Here is a 15,506-nt window from a genome sequence, read left to right on the forward strand (position 1 = left end):
AGCGGGCATGAGAGTGAAAAACTCTCAGTAATTTTTCCTCTTAGGCAGCTTGAAAGAAAACAGGGAAATAAATGCTTCTAAAACGACAGTAGACTTAGCTCATCTGCAAAGCAGTGGAACAGTGGAGTATTAGTTGCAAAAGTTAGATGAAAATTCAATGTATCACAATCTATTGAACAAGAAAAGACAAACAGAATGGACAGTGCAAGGAGGGGCTCCACATTCTAGGTTTGACAACAAAACAAAACGTTCAACGACGTAGCCTTGTAAAAAGCAGCATTGTAGAAAAACTTTAGGAGGGTAAACTTGATGCATTCTTTCGAAAGGCAAAACAAAATCATTGTCAATAAAGGAAATCTAAAAGTGAAATACAGAACAATACTAAAACTCCACAACAAAGCTGAATATAATGCAAATAGCTTAATATCATCAAATAACAAATACTTATACAGCAGTTGGGAGAGGGTGTCTTTAAACACCTCAAAATCTTCAGAAATACCTAAACTTTTCACATAATACAAATTAAGAATGGTTACTTACAACCACTTAACATTTATACTCTATATAATACTCTCAGTATACTGTCACTCAATAATACGCAATGACTGCGCCATGCGGTCTCTGCTTATAGTAAGCATTCACTGGGAACATAGGCCGCAATTTAGAAGATTAAAAAACATTGTCTCAACTGGAAACTCACTGCATGGTAAAGTGAATCATGGTTAACATCAATTTGTGAAGCTCTTGAATAAATCATTCACTTTTTCTGAAATTGTAATCATTCCTTGTCTGTACACGTAAACCACATCTATCAATTTCTGTAACATTCAGACGATTTCTTTGTGATGCATCTTTATTCCCTTCCTTATAGTGTATATATTCACATAAAAAACTGTTATAGGATACATACATTATCCATATTGATTTGTTGGCTTACTTTGCTCTCATTAACTTCTGTTCCCACCAGAAATGTTTCACAATTGAAGGGGTTGGTGGAAGAAAATACTAACCTTCAAGTTAGTAAGTGCTGTGTTTCTGAATGTTTGACATGCTTGCAAAAAGCAGCCCCTGTGTACATAAGGCCTGAAATGGCTGTCTTCTACATAAATTGTTTTCTCTTATTGTATTGATGTTCTTTTTCCTTATGACATCTGACAACTCAAAATAGGTGCTCTTGTGTTAGCACTTTCTTTCACCACATCCTTCAATTGTGTTCTTCTTGCCCATCACATTGAGTACTTACAATTAGCAGTTATACCACCTACGAGATCCCTTCTCTGATAAGCAATTGCAATATCTTAAGATTCATGTGTATTTAGTAAAGGAGAGACTTTGATGCTGAATGTGCATGTACTAACCAATCAAAACCTTTTCTCGCATATGAGGTTTATAAGCTGTTAACCACCACTCTCCACACAAATTCCATTTAAACAAATATTTTACAATCATTACTTTAACTAGATGTGTGAGATCATCTACATTTGACATTTGTTGACATTACTTCATGAACACTTTCTCACAGTTGATTCTACACATAATACAATCATGACTCTGACAGATAGGAGCCAGGTTGTTTTATGTAATTACTCCAGTTTTTATTGGGTCACTGATGATGACCATGTATATGTTTGGAGACTCTATTATACATACTTCAATCCTGCATTTGCTGTGACATGACAAAGCATGTCAGTGGATTTTTTTTTTTTTTTTTGTGGGGTTTAAGGGCGCTCAACTACTGAGGTCATTAGCGCCCAGTCACAGTCACTGTTGTTAGAGCACATGGAATCTAGTAAAACTCAAGGGGAGGGGGGGACACCAGAAAGACCTGACAAAGATGCGGATAAAATAAGTAAAAAGGCTAGATGTCTTTGGACAAGCCAGTCAAAGTTATAAAACGCAGAACACGAGCAGCTGCTCGAGCGTCATGAGCTAAAATATCCGGTAAAGTAGATGGCAGGGACAGGACAACACGAGATTGACTAAAGCGGGGACACAACAATAAAACATGGCGCACTGTGAATGCCTGACCACAAGGGCACTGCGGGGCTGGGTCACCGGAGAGCAGGTAGCGGTGGCTAAACCGGCAATGCCCAATCCGCAACCTGGTCAGAAGGACCTCCTCTCACCGAGATGGTCGGGAGGAGGTTGTCCAAGCAGTTGGGAGCGGTTTTACTGCCCAGAGCTTGTTTCCTTGGAGGGATGACCAAGCATCCCACCACAACGACACAAGCCTTTTACAAACATCCCCATGAACGTCAGATGACGGGACACAATGGGAGGCTGGCTGAGGCAGGAGGACTGCAGCATCCGCAGCCTCATTCCCAGGCACTCCTACATGTCCGGGAACCCACAGAAAGCTTACAGGAGAACCATTATCAGCGAAAGAATGGAGGGACTGCTGTATCCGTTGAACCAAGGGATGGACCAGATAGGGAGCTCCAAGGCTCTGAAGAGCACTGAGTGAGTCAGAGCAGAGTACATACGATGAATGGCGGTGGCGGCGGGCATACTGAACGGCCTGATGGAGAGCAAAAAGCTTGGCCGTAAAGCTGGAACATTGGTCGAGGAGCTGGTATTTAAAGATGGCGGCCCCGACGACAAAGGCACAGCCGACACCATCGTCAGTTTTGGAGCCATCGGTGTAAATAAAGGTGTGACTGGCAAGTCGAGCACGAAGTTCGACAAAACGTGAGCAATACACTGCAGCCGGAGTACCCTCCTTTGGGAGTGAGCTGAGGTCGAGATAAATATGAACCGGAGCCTGGAGCCAAGGTGGTGTCAGGCTCTCACACTCTCTGAAGGTGGTAGGGAGGGCAAAATCCAATTGTCGAAGCAGGCGATGGAAGCAGACTCCGGGGGGCAGCAGGGCAGACACATATATCCCGTACTGACGGTTGAGAGAATCGGCGAAGAAGGACTGGTAAGAGGGGTGGTCGGGCATAGACAACAGCCGGCAGGCATACCGACACAGCAGTACGTCGTGCCGGTAGGTCAATGGTAATTCGGCAGCTTCAGCATAAAGACTCTCGACAGGACTAGTGTAGAAGGCTCCGGTCGCAAGACGTAACCCCCGATGGTGGATGGAGTTGAGACGGCATAAGAGGGATGGCAGAGCAGACGAGTAGACGAAGCTCCCATAATCCAGCTTCGATCGGACTATGGACCGATACAAGCGAAGCAGGACAGTGCGATCCGCTCCCCAAGATGAACCACTAAGAACTCTGAGGACATTAAGGTAACGTCTACAACGGGCCGCCAAATAAGAGACATGCGGAGACCAACACAGTTTCCTGTCCAACGTGAGCCCTAGAAACTTTGTTGTTTCCACGAATGGGAGAACAATGGGACCGAGATGTAAGGATGGCGGAAGGAACGCTTTATATCACCAAAAGTTGATACAAACCGTCTTCTCTTCAGAGAACCGGAAGCCATTTGCCACGCTCCATGAGTATAGGCTGTCTAGACAACGCTGAAGGCAGCGCTCCAGGAGGCATGTCCTCTGGGCACTGCAGTAGATCGCGAAGTCATCGACAAAGAGAGAGCCTGAGACGTTAGGTGGAATGCAATCCATAATTGGATTGATCGCGATGGCAAAAAGGGCTACGCTCAAGACGGAGCCCTGAGGCACTCCGTTCTCCTGGAGGAAGACGTCAGACAATACAGAGCCCACACGTACCCTAAACTTTCGATCCGTTAAAAAGGAATCAATAAAAAGGGGCAGGCGACCGCGTAGGCCCCACCTGTGCATAGTGCGGAGGATACCTCCTCTCCAACAGGTATCATAAGCCTTCTCCAAATCGAAGGACACGGCTACCGTTTGGCGCCTTCGCAAAAAGTTGTTCATGATGAATGTCGACAAGGTCACAAGGTGGTCAACAGCGGAGCGGCGGCGACGAAAGCCGCATTGGACATTGGTAAGTAGCCGTCGAGATTCAAGAATCCAAACTGACCGAGCATGAACCATGCGCTCCATCACCTTACAGACACAGCTTGTAAGAGAAATGGGGCGGTAACTAGAAGGAAGGTGTCTATCCTTCCCAGGTTTGGGTATAGGAACAACGACGGCGTCACGCCAACGCATGCGGACCTGACCTTCGGTCCAGACGCGATTGTAGGTACGAAGAAGGAAGCTTTTGCCTGCCGGAGAAAGGTGTGCCAGCATCTGAACATGAATGGCATCTGGCCCCGGAGCAGAGGACCGGGACAGTGCAAGCGCACGTTCGAGTTCCCGCATAGTAAAGGGGGCATTATAAGTTTCCAGATTCAGCAAGTGGAAGGAAGGTCGCCGAGCCTCTTCTGCCTCTTTCCTGGGAAGGGAGGCAGGGTGGTAATGAGCGGAGCTTGAAACCTCCGCGAAAAACCGGCCGAAGGCGTTGGAGACAGCCACAGGATCAACGAGGACCTCATTACCTGAGGTCAGGCCAGGTACCGAGGAGTGGGCCTTAATGCCCGACAGCCGGCGCAGGCCACCCCATACGACAGAAGAGAGAGTAAAACTGTTAAAGGAGCTGGTGAAAGAGGCCCAACAAGCTTTTTTGCTGTCTTTGATGACTCTACGGCATTGCGCTCGGAGTCGTTTGTATCCAATACAATTCGCCAACGTAGGATGGCGGCGAAAGGTGCATAAAGCACGTCGTCGAGCACAGATAGCATCCCTACAAGCCTCGTTCCACCAGGGGACGGAAACGCGACGTGAAGAAGAGGTAGTACGAGGAATGGAACGTTTGGCAGCATTGATGATAACAGCAGTGAGGTATTCGACCTGACTGTCACAACTGAGAAAATCGTGGTCCGGAAATGTCGCCAGGGAGGAGTAAAGTCCCCAGTCAGCTTTTGGTATGTTCCAGCTCGAATGATGTGGGGATGGGGTGTGGTGCAGGAGACGAACAACACAGGGGAAGTAGTCACTCGAATAGGTGTCAGAAAGGACATACCACTCGAACCGATGGGCAAGATTGGTAGAACAGATCGAGAGGTCCAAGTGGGAGTAGGTACGAGTAGAGTCCGAGAGGAAAGTCGGGGCGCCAGTATTGAGGCAGACAAGATTGAGATGGTTGAAGACATCCGCCAAGAGTGAGCCTCTTTGACAGGATGCAGGAGAGCCCCAAAGGGGATGATGGGCATTGAAGTCGCCAAACAATAAAAACGGCGGGGGAAGCTGAACAATCAGGTGCATCATGTCAGCCCAACTAACAGCAGATGACGACGAAGTGTAGATGGTACAAACTGAAAAAGTAAAAGCAGAAAGAGTAATACAGACAGCTATTGCTTGGAGTGGGGTGGTCAATGGGATGGGATGGTAATAGACATCGTCCTGAACGAGCAACATGACCCCACCATGAGCTGGGATACCGTCCACAGGGGTGAGGTCATACCGCTCCGAGGTATAGTGGGTAAAGGCAATACGGTCAGTCCGGTGCAACTTGGTTTCCTGGAGACCAAGGACGAGCGGACAGTGCAGGCGGAGGAGCAGTTGTAATCCCTCCCGATTAGATCGAATACCTCTTATGTTCCAATGTAACAAGGCCATCGCTAGTCAAAAAAGAGGGGGAACGAGACGGGGAAGAGCTGGTCACCTCGACGGCTGCGGACGGCCAGGTTTCGAGGGAACAACGCTACAACCAGTGGGAGGCGGATCCTGTTCCATCGAGTCATCGCCAGCTGCGGCCGCTGTCCCTGGTGGTGTAGGAGGGGCAGCATCATTTGCCGACGAGAGGCCAGCTGAGCGCCTGGCAGCAGAGCGTCCCGGCGAAACTGAGGACGGCCGGGAGCAGCGACTCACGGATGGAGCGTCAGACGAAACGCGCCGGGGTGGAGAGGGGGATAGAGACTTCTTCTTGGAGGCCTTCTTGGAAGTCCGAGGAGGCACAGGGATGGTGGGCTGGACCCAAAGAAGGTCCTCACGCGCGGGGTCCGTTTTGGAACGCTGGACCTCGGAAGCTGGGGTCCGGAACGTTTCCCCGATGGACGCCTGAGAAGAGGATCGCTTCTCAGGCGACGGGGGTGGGGTGGGGGGGGGGAGGGGGGGGGGCGGAAGGGTGGCCCCTGGGGCAGAGGGGGCGGGGGCCATGGGGGAGGAGGATTTGGAAGGGAGGGATTTGGGAGGCGGAGACCCCGGATGGGGGGAGGAGGCGGAGGGGGGACAGGATAGGGGTGAGGATACCGTGGAAGGAGTGGACACAACTGAGGCAAATGAAGTGGTCAAAGGCACGGGATGGAGGCGGTCATACTTCTTCCTGGCCTCAGAATAAGAGAGACGATCCAAAGTTTTGAGTTCTTGTATCTTCTTCTCCTTCTGATATATGGGGCAGTCTGAGGATCTAGGCGAGTGGATGCCAGGGCAATTAACGCACCGAGGTGGTGGGGTGCATGTATGTTCCTCACGAAGAGGACGTCCACAGTCGCCACAAAGGGGCTCAGCCTCACACCGTGACGACATGTGCCCAAAGCGCAAACACCGAAAACAGCGCATAGGAGGCGGGACGTAAGGTCGCACGTCGCACCGGTGGCACATCACCTTTACCTTCTCCGGGAGAACATCCCGCTCAAAGATGAGGATAAAGGCCACGGTGTCGATGCGACGGTCTTTGGGGCCGCACTGGACTTGCCGGACGAAATGCACGCCTCGGCGCTCCAGGTTGGCACGGAGCTCCTCATCAGATTGCAGCAGAAGGTCCCGATGAAAAATAACCCCCTGCGTCCTATTTAGTGCCAGATGTGGGACAATGGACACTGGGATGTCCCCTAGGTGGTCGCACGCCTGGAGTGCCGCCGACTGTGTGGCGGAGGTGGTCTTTATAAGAACGGACCCCGAACGCATCTTACTGAGAGCCTCGATTTCCCCGAAGATGTCCTCAATGTGCTGAACATTGAACATGGGCTTGGAGGTGGCGAACGTCCCCCCATCGGTTCGAGAACAGACCAAATAGTGGGAGAAGTACTTCGCCTCAAGCCGGCGGGCCTGTCCCTCCTCCCAGGGAGTGGCCAAGGGGGAAAGGGCAGGAGAACCAGAACTAGAGACAGTACCTTTCCTTTTGAAAGACTCAGCCGCAGAGCGACCTGATACGTGTTGACGTTTCATCTGCGAAACGTCCGCCCCGATACCACTCACTCCGACCAGAGGCTCTCCCCACGGGCGCCACCCTGCCTCTGCAAGGGCCACCTGGCAGGATGACCGTTGCTGGGAGTCCTGATGCCCCAAGGAGACGGGCATCTACTCCTTGGCCGACGTGGGGAGGGTGCAGCTCAGGTATCAGCAGTACGATCCCTGTGTTGTCAGGGGGCTACAACCTAGAGGGTACATGACGACCCCACCACAACGGGCTGGCTACCGTGCTGGATTTCTGGTGCCATGGAAAGTCCATCATGATCGTAGGTGCAGATGGGGATGCACTATGGGTGTAACTTGTGCAACCCATCAGGCGTTTAGGCCCAATTTGAGGAATAGTGGGTATGGTTACAACGCCGGTACAATGCTGAGTGCCAAGGTCTTAGTGCACTGAGGACCAGTGGTACACCACGTAAGGCGTCCTTCCCCAGAAGGCTCGTACTTCTGTAGAATTTTGAAAAATGGAGGTCAAATCCCAAGGGGGACCATCACATGGAAGGCCGAAACGGTTGAAACTCCTTTTAGTCGCCTCTTACGACAGGCAGGAATACCTCGGGCCTATTCTTACCCCGGACCCGCAGGGGGTCATGTCAGGGGAGTGCAAGTATGGGATAGCCATTGTATGTAAGACAACACTCATTCTAACATTTAAAAAAATCATGACAGTGTAGTGCTTAGTAAAGGACACCTAGTATCAGCATATGTAGCCTCTCATCACAGGCATTACAGAAGACATTTTCCAGCTGGACAGTGCATGGGCTACTCACAAACTAGGTTTCACACAACTGCTTCCCAATACTTTTATACTTCCGTGGCTACCAAATTGCTCTATATACTATCGACAGAACATGAGTGATTCCGTCTGGGACGCTGTGAGTAAATACTTCTTGTACTTCAGATTAGGAGGCCTCCTTCCAGCAATTGTTGATGGATAACCCAAAGTCCATCACTTAAAAACTGCATGCCTGTGTGTGTGTGTGTGTGTGTGTGTGTGTGTGTGTGTGTGTGTGTCTGAGGTTTACGGGCGCTAAACAGCGTGGTCATCAGCGCCCAGCATGCCTCTGCCCCAGCCTACATCATATGCTCTACCCATGAGCTCTGTATAAAAATGCTGAAATAAAATTCAAGAGAATAGTTTTGATACCTTACATTCATTTTGTTACTTAGTTAACAAAAAGTAAGGGAAGATGCTAAACTTTAAAATACTAAATATCTAGAACGTAGTATTATGTTACAAAAAATTCTTAAGTTCATAATGTTATTGTACTTATTCTCCACCATGTGCTTTTAAAGGCAAGATGATGGCAAAAATTTAAAAAATAAAGAAATAAATAAAACAAAAGTGAAAAACTGCCCTGCATTGCTACGTACCAGAAACAATGTGTGTGTGCTTTGAGTGTTGAGAAAACTTTGCCCAATCACCTAGACAGCATACCCCATTTTTAGCCAGTGTCAGAGGGCCAGCATCAGTCCACTGGAGACCTTGCTCATCCACACGAGTATTTCCATTAACAGCACAGGTAAAAACAGGTGAAAAGTGTTCAATATAACGTTGTCCCAGTTGCCCACCTCGCCTCAGGAGCCGCTGCGCTAAGAGCACATCTCTTCCAATTGCCAACAGGTGTACTGGCTTCTTCTGACTGCTTCCCTAAAATGTTTAAAATAAGACTCTAATGTCCTTGATAGTTCCAGCTCAAAGGTATAAGAGCACAATTGAAGTCAGTAACCAGCATGTGTGACAATGTAAAATAAATAAATGTGTCCTATTTGGTAAAAATGAAACAATTTCCAATCAGCATGGCATGGTAAAAATCTGCTGTAATCTATTCATTTGATATTAATCACACAAATGTTATTTACTTCATTTGCTTATCAAATCTTTTAACTATATAATCATACGACATCACTGCTGACCAGTAATTGCCGTCAGAAAGCAAAATATTTAGTACTGCTGTAACGCCGGAAATGCATATCCTCCTATTTCCATCTATTTTACCATAATTTTTTTTCCTTGTTTTGTTACCTTAAGATATGACATTTCTGTCTCTTTATATATTGTAATTGTTTTACTGTTTGTATATATATATTTATGCACTTATGTTGATGTATAATTGGTTTGTTTCGTAAATATTATTTGTATTTTTACACTGGGTCTTGCCCAGGGAAAACTGCTATCGAACGATTACATCGGTAGGTTGTGTGAAGAATCAAAGTGTGTAGGATCTTTGGTAGTGTTAACTCTGCCGCGTGGAGCGTGGGCAGAGCAAGGGGGAGTCTGGCTGGAGTAGCGAGTGGAGCAGGTGTGTTGTGTGAAGCTCCCGCGAGTTGCCGCGCTTTCGGGGTTTGGCAGCATGTAATTGCGCTCGACTTGCGATGATAGTTTCTGACATGGTGTCGCGGACAGGAAGCATTAGCTGGCGCACATCAAGAGCCCGTTTCGTCTGGTGACCGTGTCGAGAAGAAGGCGCGCCAACATCCAGCTTCTGCAACAGCGACGGCCGACAATGAGTGACTGTCGCCACCTCCTCGATCGACGGCTTCAAACCTTCAATCAACCAACAAGGAAGACTGGAAGCACGTAAAGTTTCAGAACTGTATGGCAGACCTCAGCTTTTCAAACTGTTCAAATCACAAAATTACAGCAACGTAGCATGAACCTTTGTTGCTCATTGTCCCAATTGCATTGCCAAGCAGGGTCCCTTCCTTTCCCGAAATGAATCCGAGTGTCGTTGAAATTCAAACGCCAGCATAATTCCATTTCACTGCTTTAATTTCAAAGTTCACTTTAAGTATTCATAGCTGGCTACAATATTTAGATTACACAAGCACAAATTAAGAGTGCGAGTTTTGTTACCGTATTTTAGCTTACCTGTGACTGCAGCTCAGCTTGGTACGTACTAAATTTTACCATTGTTAATTGTTCAGAATCATTTAATTCAAGTTCAAAGTAAAATCTCTTATTTCTAAATTGCGTAGATTCAAGTTGCTTTTGAAATGATTGTTGAGGTAGTCCAAGACTAACCGTATTTTACTGAATTTCGATGTGCTTCAGAAAGAAAGCTCACTATTAACTTCAGTCACTAAATTAACTTTCGATTTTCTGGTTTTGTTAATTCCTTTGCTAAATTAAGTCAGAATGTAGCGAAATTTATTACTTCTGACAAACTTTCAGTTTTCACACTACACATGTCAACCTCCAGTTGCCACGCTTCTAGTGCTAATTATATGTGTAATAACCTTTCTTTTTCAGTTACTATAGTAATTGTCCTTAGGACTGGCAACCGTAATTTCCCCAAATCTAAAATATCTAATTACCGCTAGTTAATTGTTAACGTAACGGCCACACATTTACTTTCTTTATTAACTTTACCCCTTTTCAAAATTAATTTCCACCAATTTCATTTGCTTTTTTCCTTTCATTTAGATGTAACCCTTTTCTCCCTCTTTACCGACAGATTAACTTCGGTGACGATTGCTTTTCCCAAATTTCCATTAGGTACACGTGGTTTAATTTTTCACTGTCATTAAGATCGATAAGTGAGGGGGAGGTTACACTGCCAATAGACATATATAAAAGTACACAACACCATCCTAGCTTTAAAAGATATTGGTTCCTTCAAAAGCAAGGGTAGGTCACTGAGACTCCAGCTTGAGGTGCACCTAGTTGTTGTGAGCCCAAGAGGAGAGAAAGATGAAGGAGGGAGGTGTCAAAGAGGGAGGAACGTCAATGACAGTATACTGATAAGCACTATGCCAGCTTCAATCCAGATATTATGAGAACAGAGTGAGAAGTAAAGATAGATTAGAGGTAAAAAATGAATAGTGCAGGAGGGAAAAATGAGAAAGAGGGAAGGGAGAGGAGAGCAGAATGAAGATGAAAGAGTAAAGCACCACACAAAATAAAACTATGGAAATTCCAAGCTACAATAAAATAATGAAATTGCAAAGAATACAAATTACCAACTTGAGGAGTGGTGAATGGAAGACAGGCACATTTAAAGTACATTTGTAATAAAGAGACTAAGCTATCAGACAAAGTCCTTCCCTGAGAGTAGAAAAACACACATGCAGGGGATCAGTATCCTCTCAAGGCACTGAGACATGAATGTAGTGAGCAGCAATTGTGGCAGGAGCAGGTAATGGGTATGCAGAAATGGTGTGGGGTGGGATGAATGAGAGGCAGGGTTAGAGTGGGGAAAGATGCTGTAGTGCTGCCTGTGGGAGTGTGCAGAGACACTGCAAGGATAGGATGAATGGTTGCCAAGTGCCGGGGGCTGTGATAGTCAGGAAAAAGAAAGATAAGAGAAGGAGAGAAGAGGAAAGGACTATGCAGATGTGCTGGGGGGATAGTAGCTGTGTGTGAGGCTGGAGAGGGAACATGGAAGATGATAGAAGCTGAAGGGAACAGTGAATAGCAAAGGCTAAGGCCAGGGGGTGGGGGAGGGGGTGGGGATATGGGAATGAAGAAGTTGTTGTAAGGAGAGTTTGTACCTGTGCAGTCCATAAAATCTGGTGTTTGTGGGCAGAATCCAGATGGCACAGGCTGTGAAACAGTTGTCAAAGTCAAGCAACAGGGTGGTTCGGCTGCCTGTTGGCCACAGTTTGGCAGTGGCCATTCATTCACACAGATGGATTGTTTGTGATCATTCCCACATAAAATGCTACACAGTTTTTGCAGTTAAACTAGCAGAATGCATGACTGCTTTGACAGGCTGCCCTGCCTTTGATAGGGTAAGAGATACCTGCAAAAGGACATTAGCAAGGAGTTAGGAGCATGGATAGAACAGAGATGAAATAGGGTGTCATGCAGACTGGGTGGACAGATGAATTCCACTATGAGAGAAGTTTGGAGATATTTTTCATTTCACATAATGATGAGATGTGGTCAAAACTCTGGCAGAAAATGTGATTCAGATTAAAGGTGGGCAAACTCATTCATCTTTGGAAACTAGTTCAGTGGTGATCATTTCTTTTTGGGAACCATTCATTTTTATTCATTCACCACACTCTTTTTCCTAATTGTCTGCATTACATGGATTTTAGATAAATTTTCAAAAAACAAAAAATTCGAGTATCCACAAGTTTTACTTAAACATGATAAATTCATTGATTATCTGATGTAGACAGATTGTTTACTTTAATTTCCTTGGTTGAATGTGTTCTCAGAATCCATCACATTTTATTTATTTAGCATATGGATAATACAGAAATATCATTAAATTGAATTATGTATACATATGCACATATTTACACACAAGAAACAACATCACATTAGTTAGGTGATGTGAAAGGCCAGTGACTGCAAGCCAGGCCGAGTGAGCCAGGGACTACCTCAACAGAAGTATGGAATTTGGAATGGGTTGACAACCTTGTGCAGACCACCCTAATTGTCATTCACTTTCAAGGGAATCACATAAACATGCCAAATACAATATCTTCATTTCAGTTTATTTACAGAAAATAATATATAGTTGTGTGGGCATTACTAGTGTGAAATATCTGTAAGTAAATTGTCATCTGTCAAACCAACTTTGATGTTCTTTTCTTCTTTGCTTTGCCCCACTTCGCGACTGCGATGCGGCAGCCACGAGTGCTGTACTGGAACTCGTGGCTCCAGTACAGCACTCGTGGCTCCCGCATCGTGGTCACGAAGTGGGGCCACGGCAGTTCCAGATAAGTTTTACAGTTTGACTATAATTTATGGATTTGTAGTTTTAGCTTGACTATGTCCACCATGGACAAACGGTAGTTACTGTTATTCTGAAGAAGGTTGGGTTATCCCGACTGAAACCTAGGTAAATTTCTAGGTAAATGGTGCAACTAAGGCTGTTGATTATTAAAATTAAAATTGAAAAATCATTCATGGTTCCTGTCCCCTGCACTCTTGTCTTAATTTTCTGAATCAAAAATGGAAACAGCCACTACACTGAATCACAAAGCAGTACCAATAGACGAAAATATATGATTCAAGTATGAATCAAATCACAAAAATTATGAAAAATGGAAGTAAGCAATTCATTTCTAATAAAATAAGAGTATCTTTAAATAGGTCTGATTTGTGTGACAAGTTCCTTGAGACAGGTTCTCCACATTGGCATGAGAGGAACAGATTGTGTCCGAGTATTCCCATAAAGTTCCAGGGAAAAAGAGTTTATTAAAGAGTAAGTAAGCTTAAAATAAAATATGAGAACCTCATCATATTTATCTTCACCCTTAGTAAATAGTAGGTTTATGCATTGTATTATTAAACTTAATACACAATGTGTATCAACAATAAAGTTGAAAGTAAAAAAGTATCTCAGTGAAAGGTTATTTCTCGGAATATGCTTTATATAAGAAGTAAACTAGATTCTGTGCCATTCTATGATTTTCAAATGGAGAGGCACTGCTTCCCCTTTCCCTACATAGCCGAAATCATACACAACTCATTTTTTTGTGTAAAAGAAAAGCAAACAAACAATCAGGTACCACAGAGGAACAACCAAACTTGAAAAATAAGAGGCTCCCTAAGTGTAGCTTTTATTTTTGGACAAAATGCAAAAATCGCAAGTTTCATGCAGACTTCCCCACAAAATAATTTTAAGACAATGCTTAAAAGATCTTAAAAACTAGTCATTAAAGCAAGCAGATGAAACTTAAAAAATCTACAAATAAAAAAAACAATGGCTGCTCGTTTTGCTTCACCAAAGAAAAAAACAGCTTGCCTTGTGATTCGCATGTGTTCTATAGTTGATCAAAATACCAAAGAGATATGCAGTTTTCTCTTTTTCTTACCTCAAAAATATATATGTATTACACAGGTACACATTCATTTTTACATAACCTATATAACTGTAAAAAAAAGGTAAACTGGAACAAGGAACACGTACTAACACAAAAAAGAACAAAACGAGCTAAACAAGACTGGCTGAGGCCAATGGTGAAAGACAGTTCCTGAGAATGAGACTGACCGCAACCGAAGTGAATGGTGAACAACCACCCCACAGGAACAGGACTGACTATGTCTGCCATGAACAGTGCACAACCGTTCCTTAGAAGTCGTTCCTCAGTCTTTCTGTTCACTTCTGTGAACCATTTCTTTGGAACTGTTCATTCACAAATGGCCCAACCCCAATTCAGTTGTTCCAGTCCTGAATGGTACTGGACCATGAGAAGGCACTTCTTTGTGACCAGTCAGAGGGTATGTAGTGGACTGTAGGTGACTGGAAAGACAAAGTGTGGGAAACCTGTTTCCGGGTGAGGTGAGAAGGGTAATTTCATTCTGTGAAAGTTTCAGTAAGACCCTCAGCATAACTGAAGAGTCTAGGCTACATGGAAACAGCTATTTGGTGTGAAATCAGCACTGGCTGTCAAAGTGGTGGTATTATTCAAGACTGGTATGTTTGATGTGGATAGAATACTGGTGGAGCCATCCATGAGGTGAGGTTGATATCAAGAAAGGTAGCTTGTTGGGCTGAGGTGGACCAGATGAAGGAAATGGGGGAGAATGTGTTGACATTCAGGAGGAACACTGAGAGGGTATCCTCATCCTCAGTCCAGAACATGAAGCTGTGATCAATCAGTGTGAATCAGATTGAGAGTTCAGGATTCTGGGTGGCTGGTAAGGATTCCTCTAGATGGGCCGTGGAAAGGTTGGAATAGGATGGTGCCAAATCTGTGCCCATGGCTGTGCAATGGATTTGTTTGTAGGAGACAACTACAAAAAACAATTAATTGTGTGTGTCACATAGTTGATCATGGTAACTAAGAAGAAGGTCATAGGTTTTGAGTCAACTGAGCACTGGTGAAAGGTAGTATTTAATGATGGAAAAATCCTTAGGCATTAGGTATGTAGTTTAGTGGGAAGTGGCGTCCTCAGTGATGACTGGCACACCAGGTGCTAAAAGGACAGTAACTGTGTAGAGTTGGTAAAGGAAATGACCGTTCCCCCTGCCCCCATGGGGGAAGGTAGGTCACGGCTAAAAGACTGCAGGTGTTGCTCCCCAAGGGCAGAAATTCTCTCTGTGGGCACCCAATTTCCAGCCATAATGAGACATCCTAATTGGTTGGGTTTATGTATTCTGGGAATGTATGAGTGCGGGGTGTGGTGGGGGTGAGAAGGGAGATTCTTCTACTAACTCTTCACAGTTCGCTTCAGCTGGTAATCCACAGCCAAAATGTAACCTCCCTCAATGTCAACCCCCCCATTACAATGGCTCCATCAGCGTAACTGTGGTGTCACCGCCAGACACCACACTTGCTAGGTGGTAGCTTTAAATCGGCCGCGGTCCATTTAGTACATGTCAGACCCGCGTGTCGCCACTGTGAGATCGCAGACCGAGCGCCACCACAAGGCAGGTCTCGAGATACGGAATAGCACTCGCCCAGTTGTACGACGAGATTGCTAGCGACTACACTG

At 45.4% G+C, this 15,506-nt stretch overlaps 1 protein-coding gene across 1 annotated transcript in view; it reads right to left on the reverse strand.

The window, feature by feature from the left end:
• Positions 1-15,506, reverse strand: part of LOC126417024 (uncharacterized) — a 67,592-nt gene that overhangs the window by 12,340 nt on the left and 39,746 nt on the right. Inside the window, exon 3 of the mRNA XM_050084914.1 lies at positions 8,480-8,756. Within this exon, the coding sequence (XP_049940871.1) occupies positions 8,480-8,756 (277 nt within the window). The remainder of the gene's footprint in view (positions 1-8,479; positions 8,757-15,506) is intronic.

The sequence above is a fragment of the Schistocerca serialis genome, chromosome 8 (assembly GCF_023864345.2).
Source record: "Schistocerca serialis cubense isolate TAMUIC-IGC-003099 chromosome 8, iqSchSeri2.2, whole genome shotgun sequence".
NCBI lineage: Eukaryota > Metazoa > Arthropoda > Insecta > Orthoptera > Acrididae > Schistocerca > Schistocerca serialis.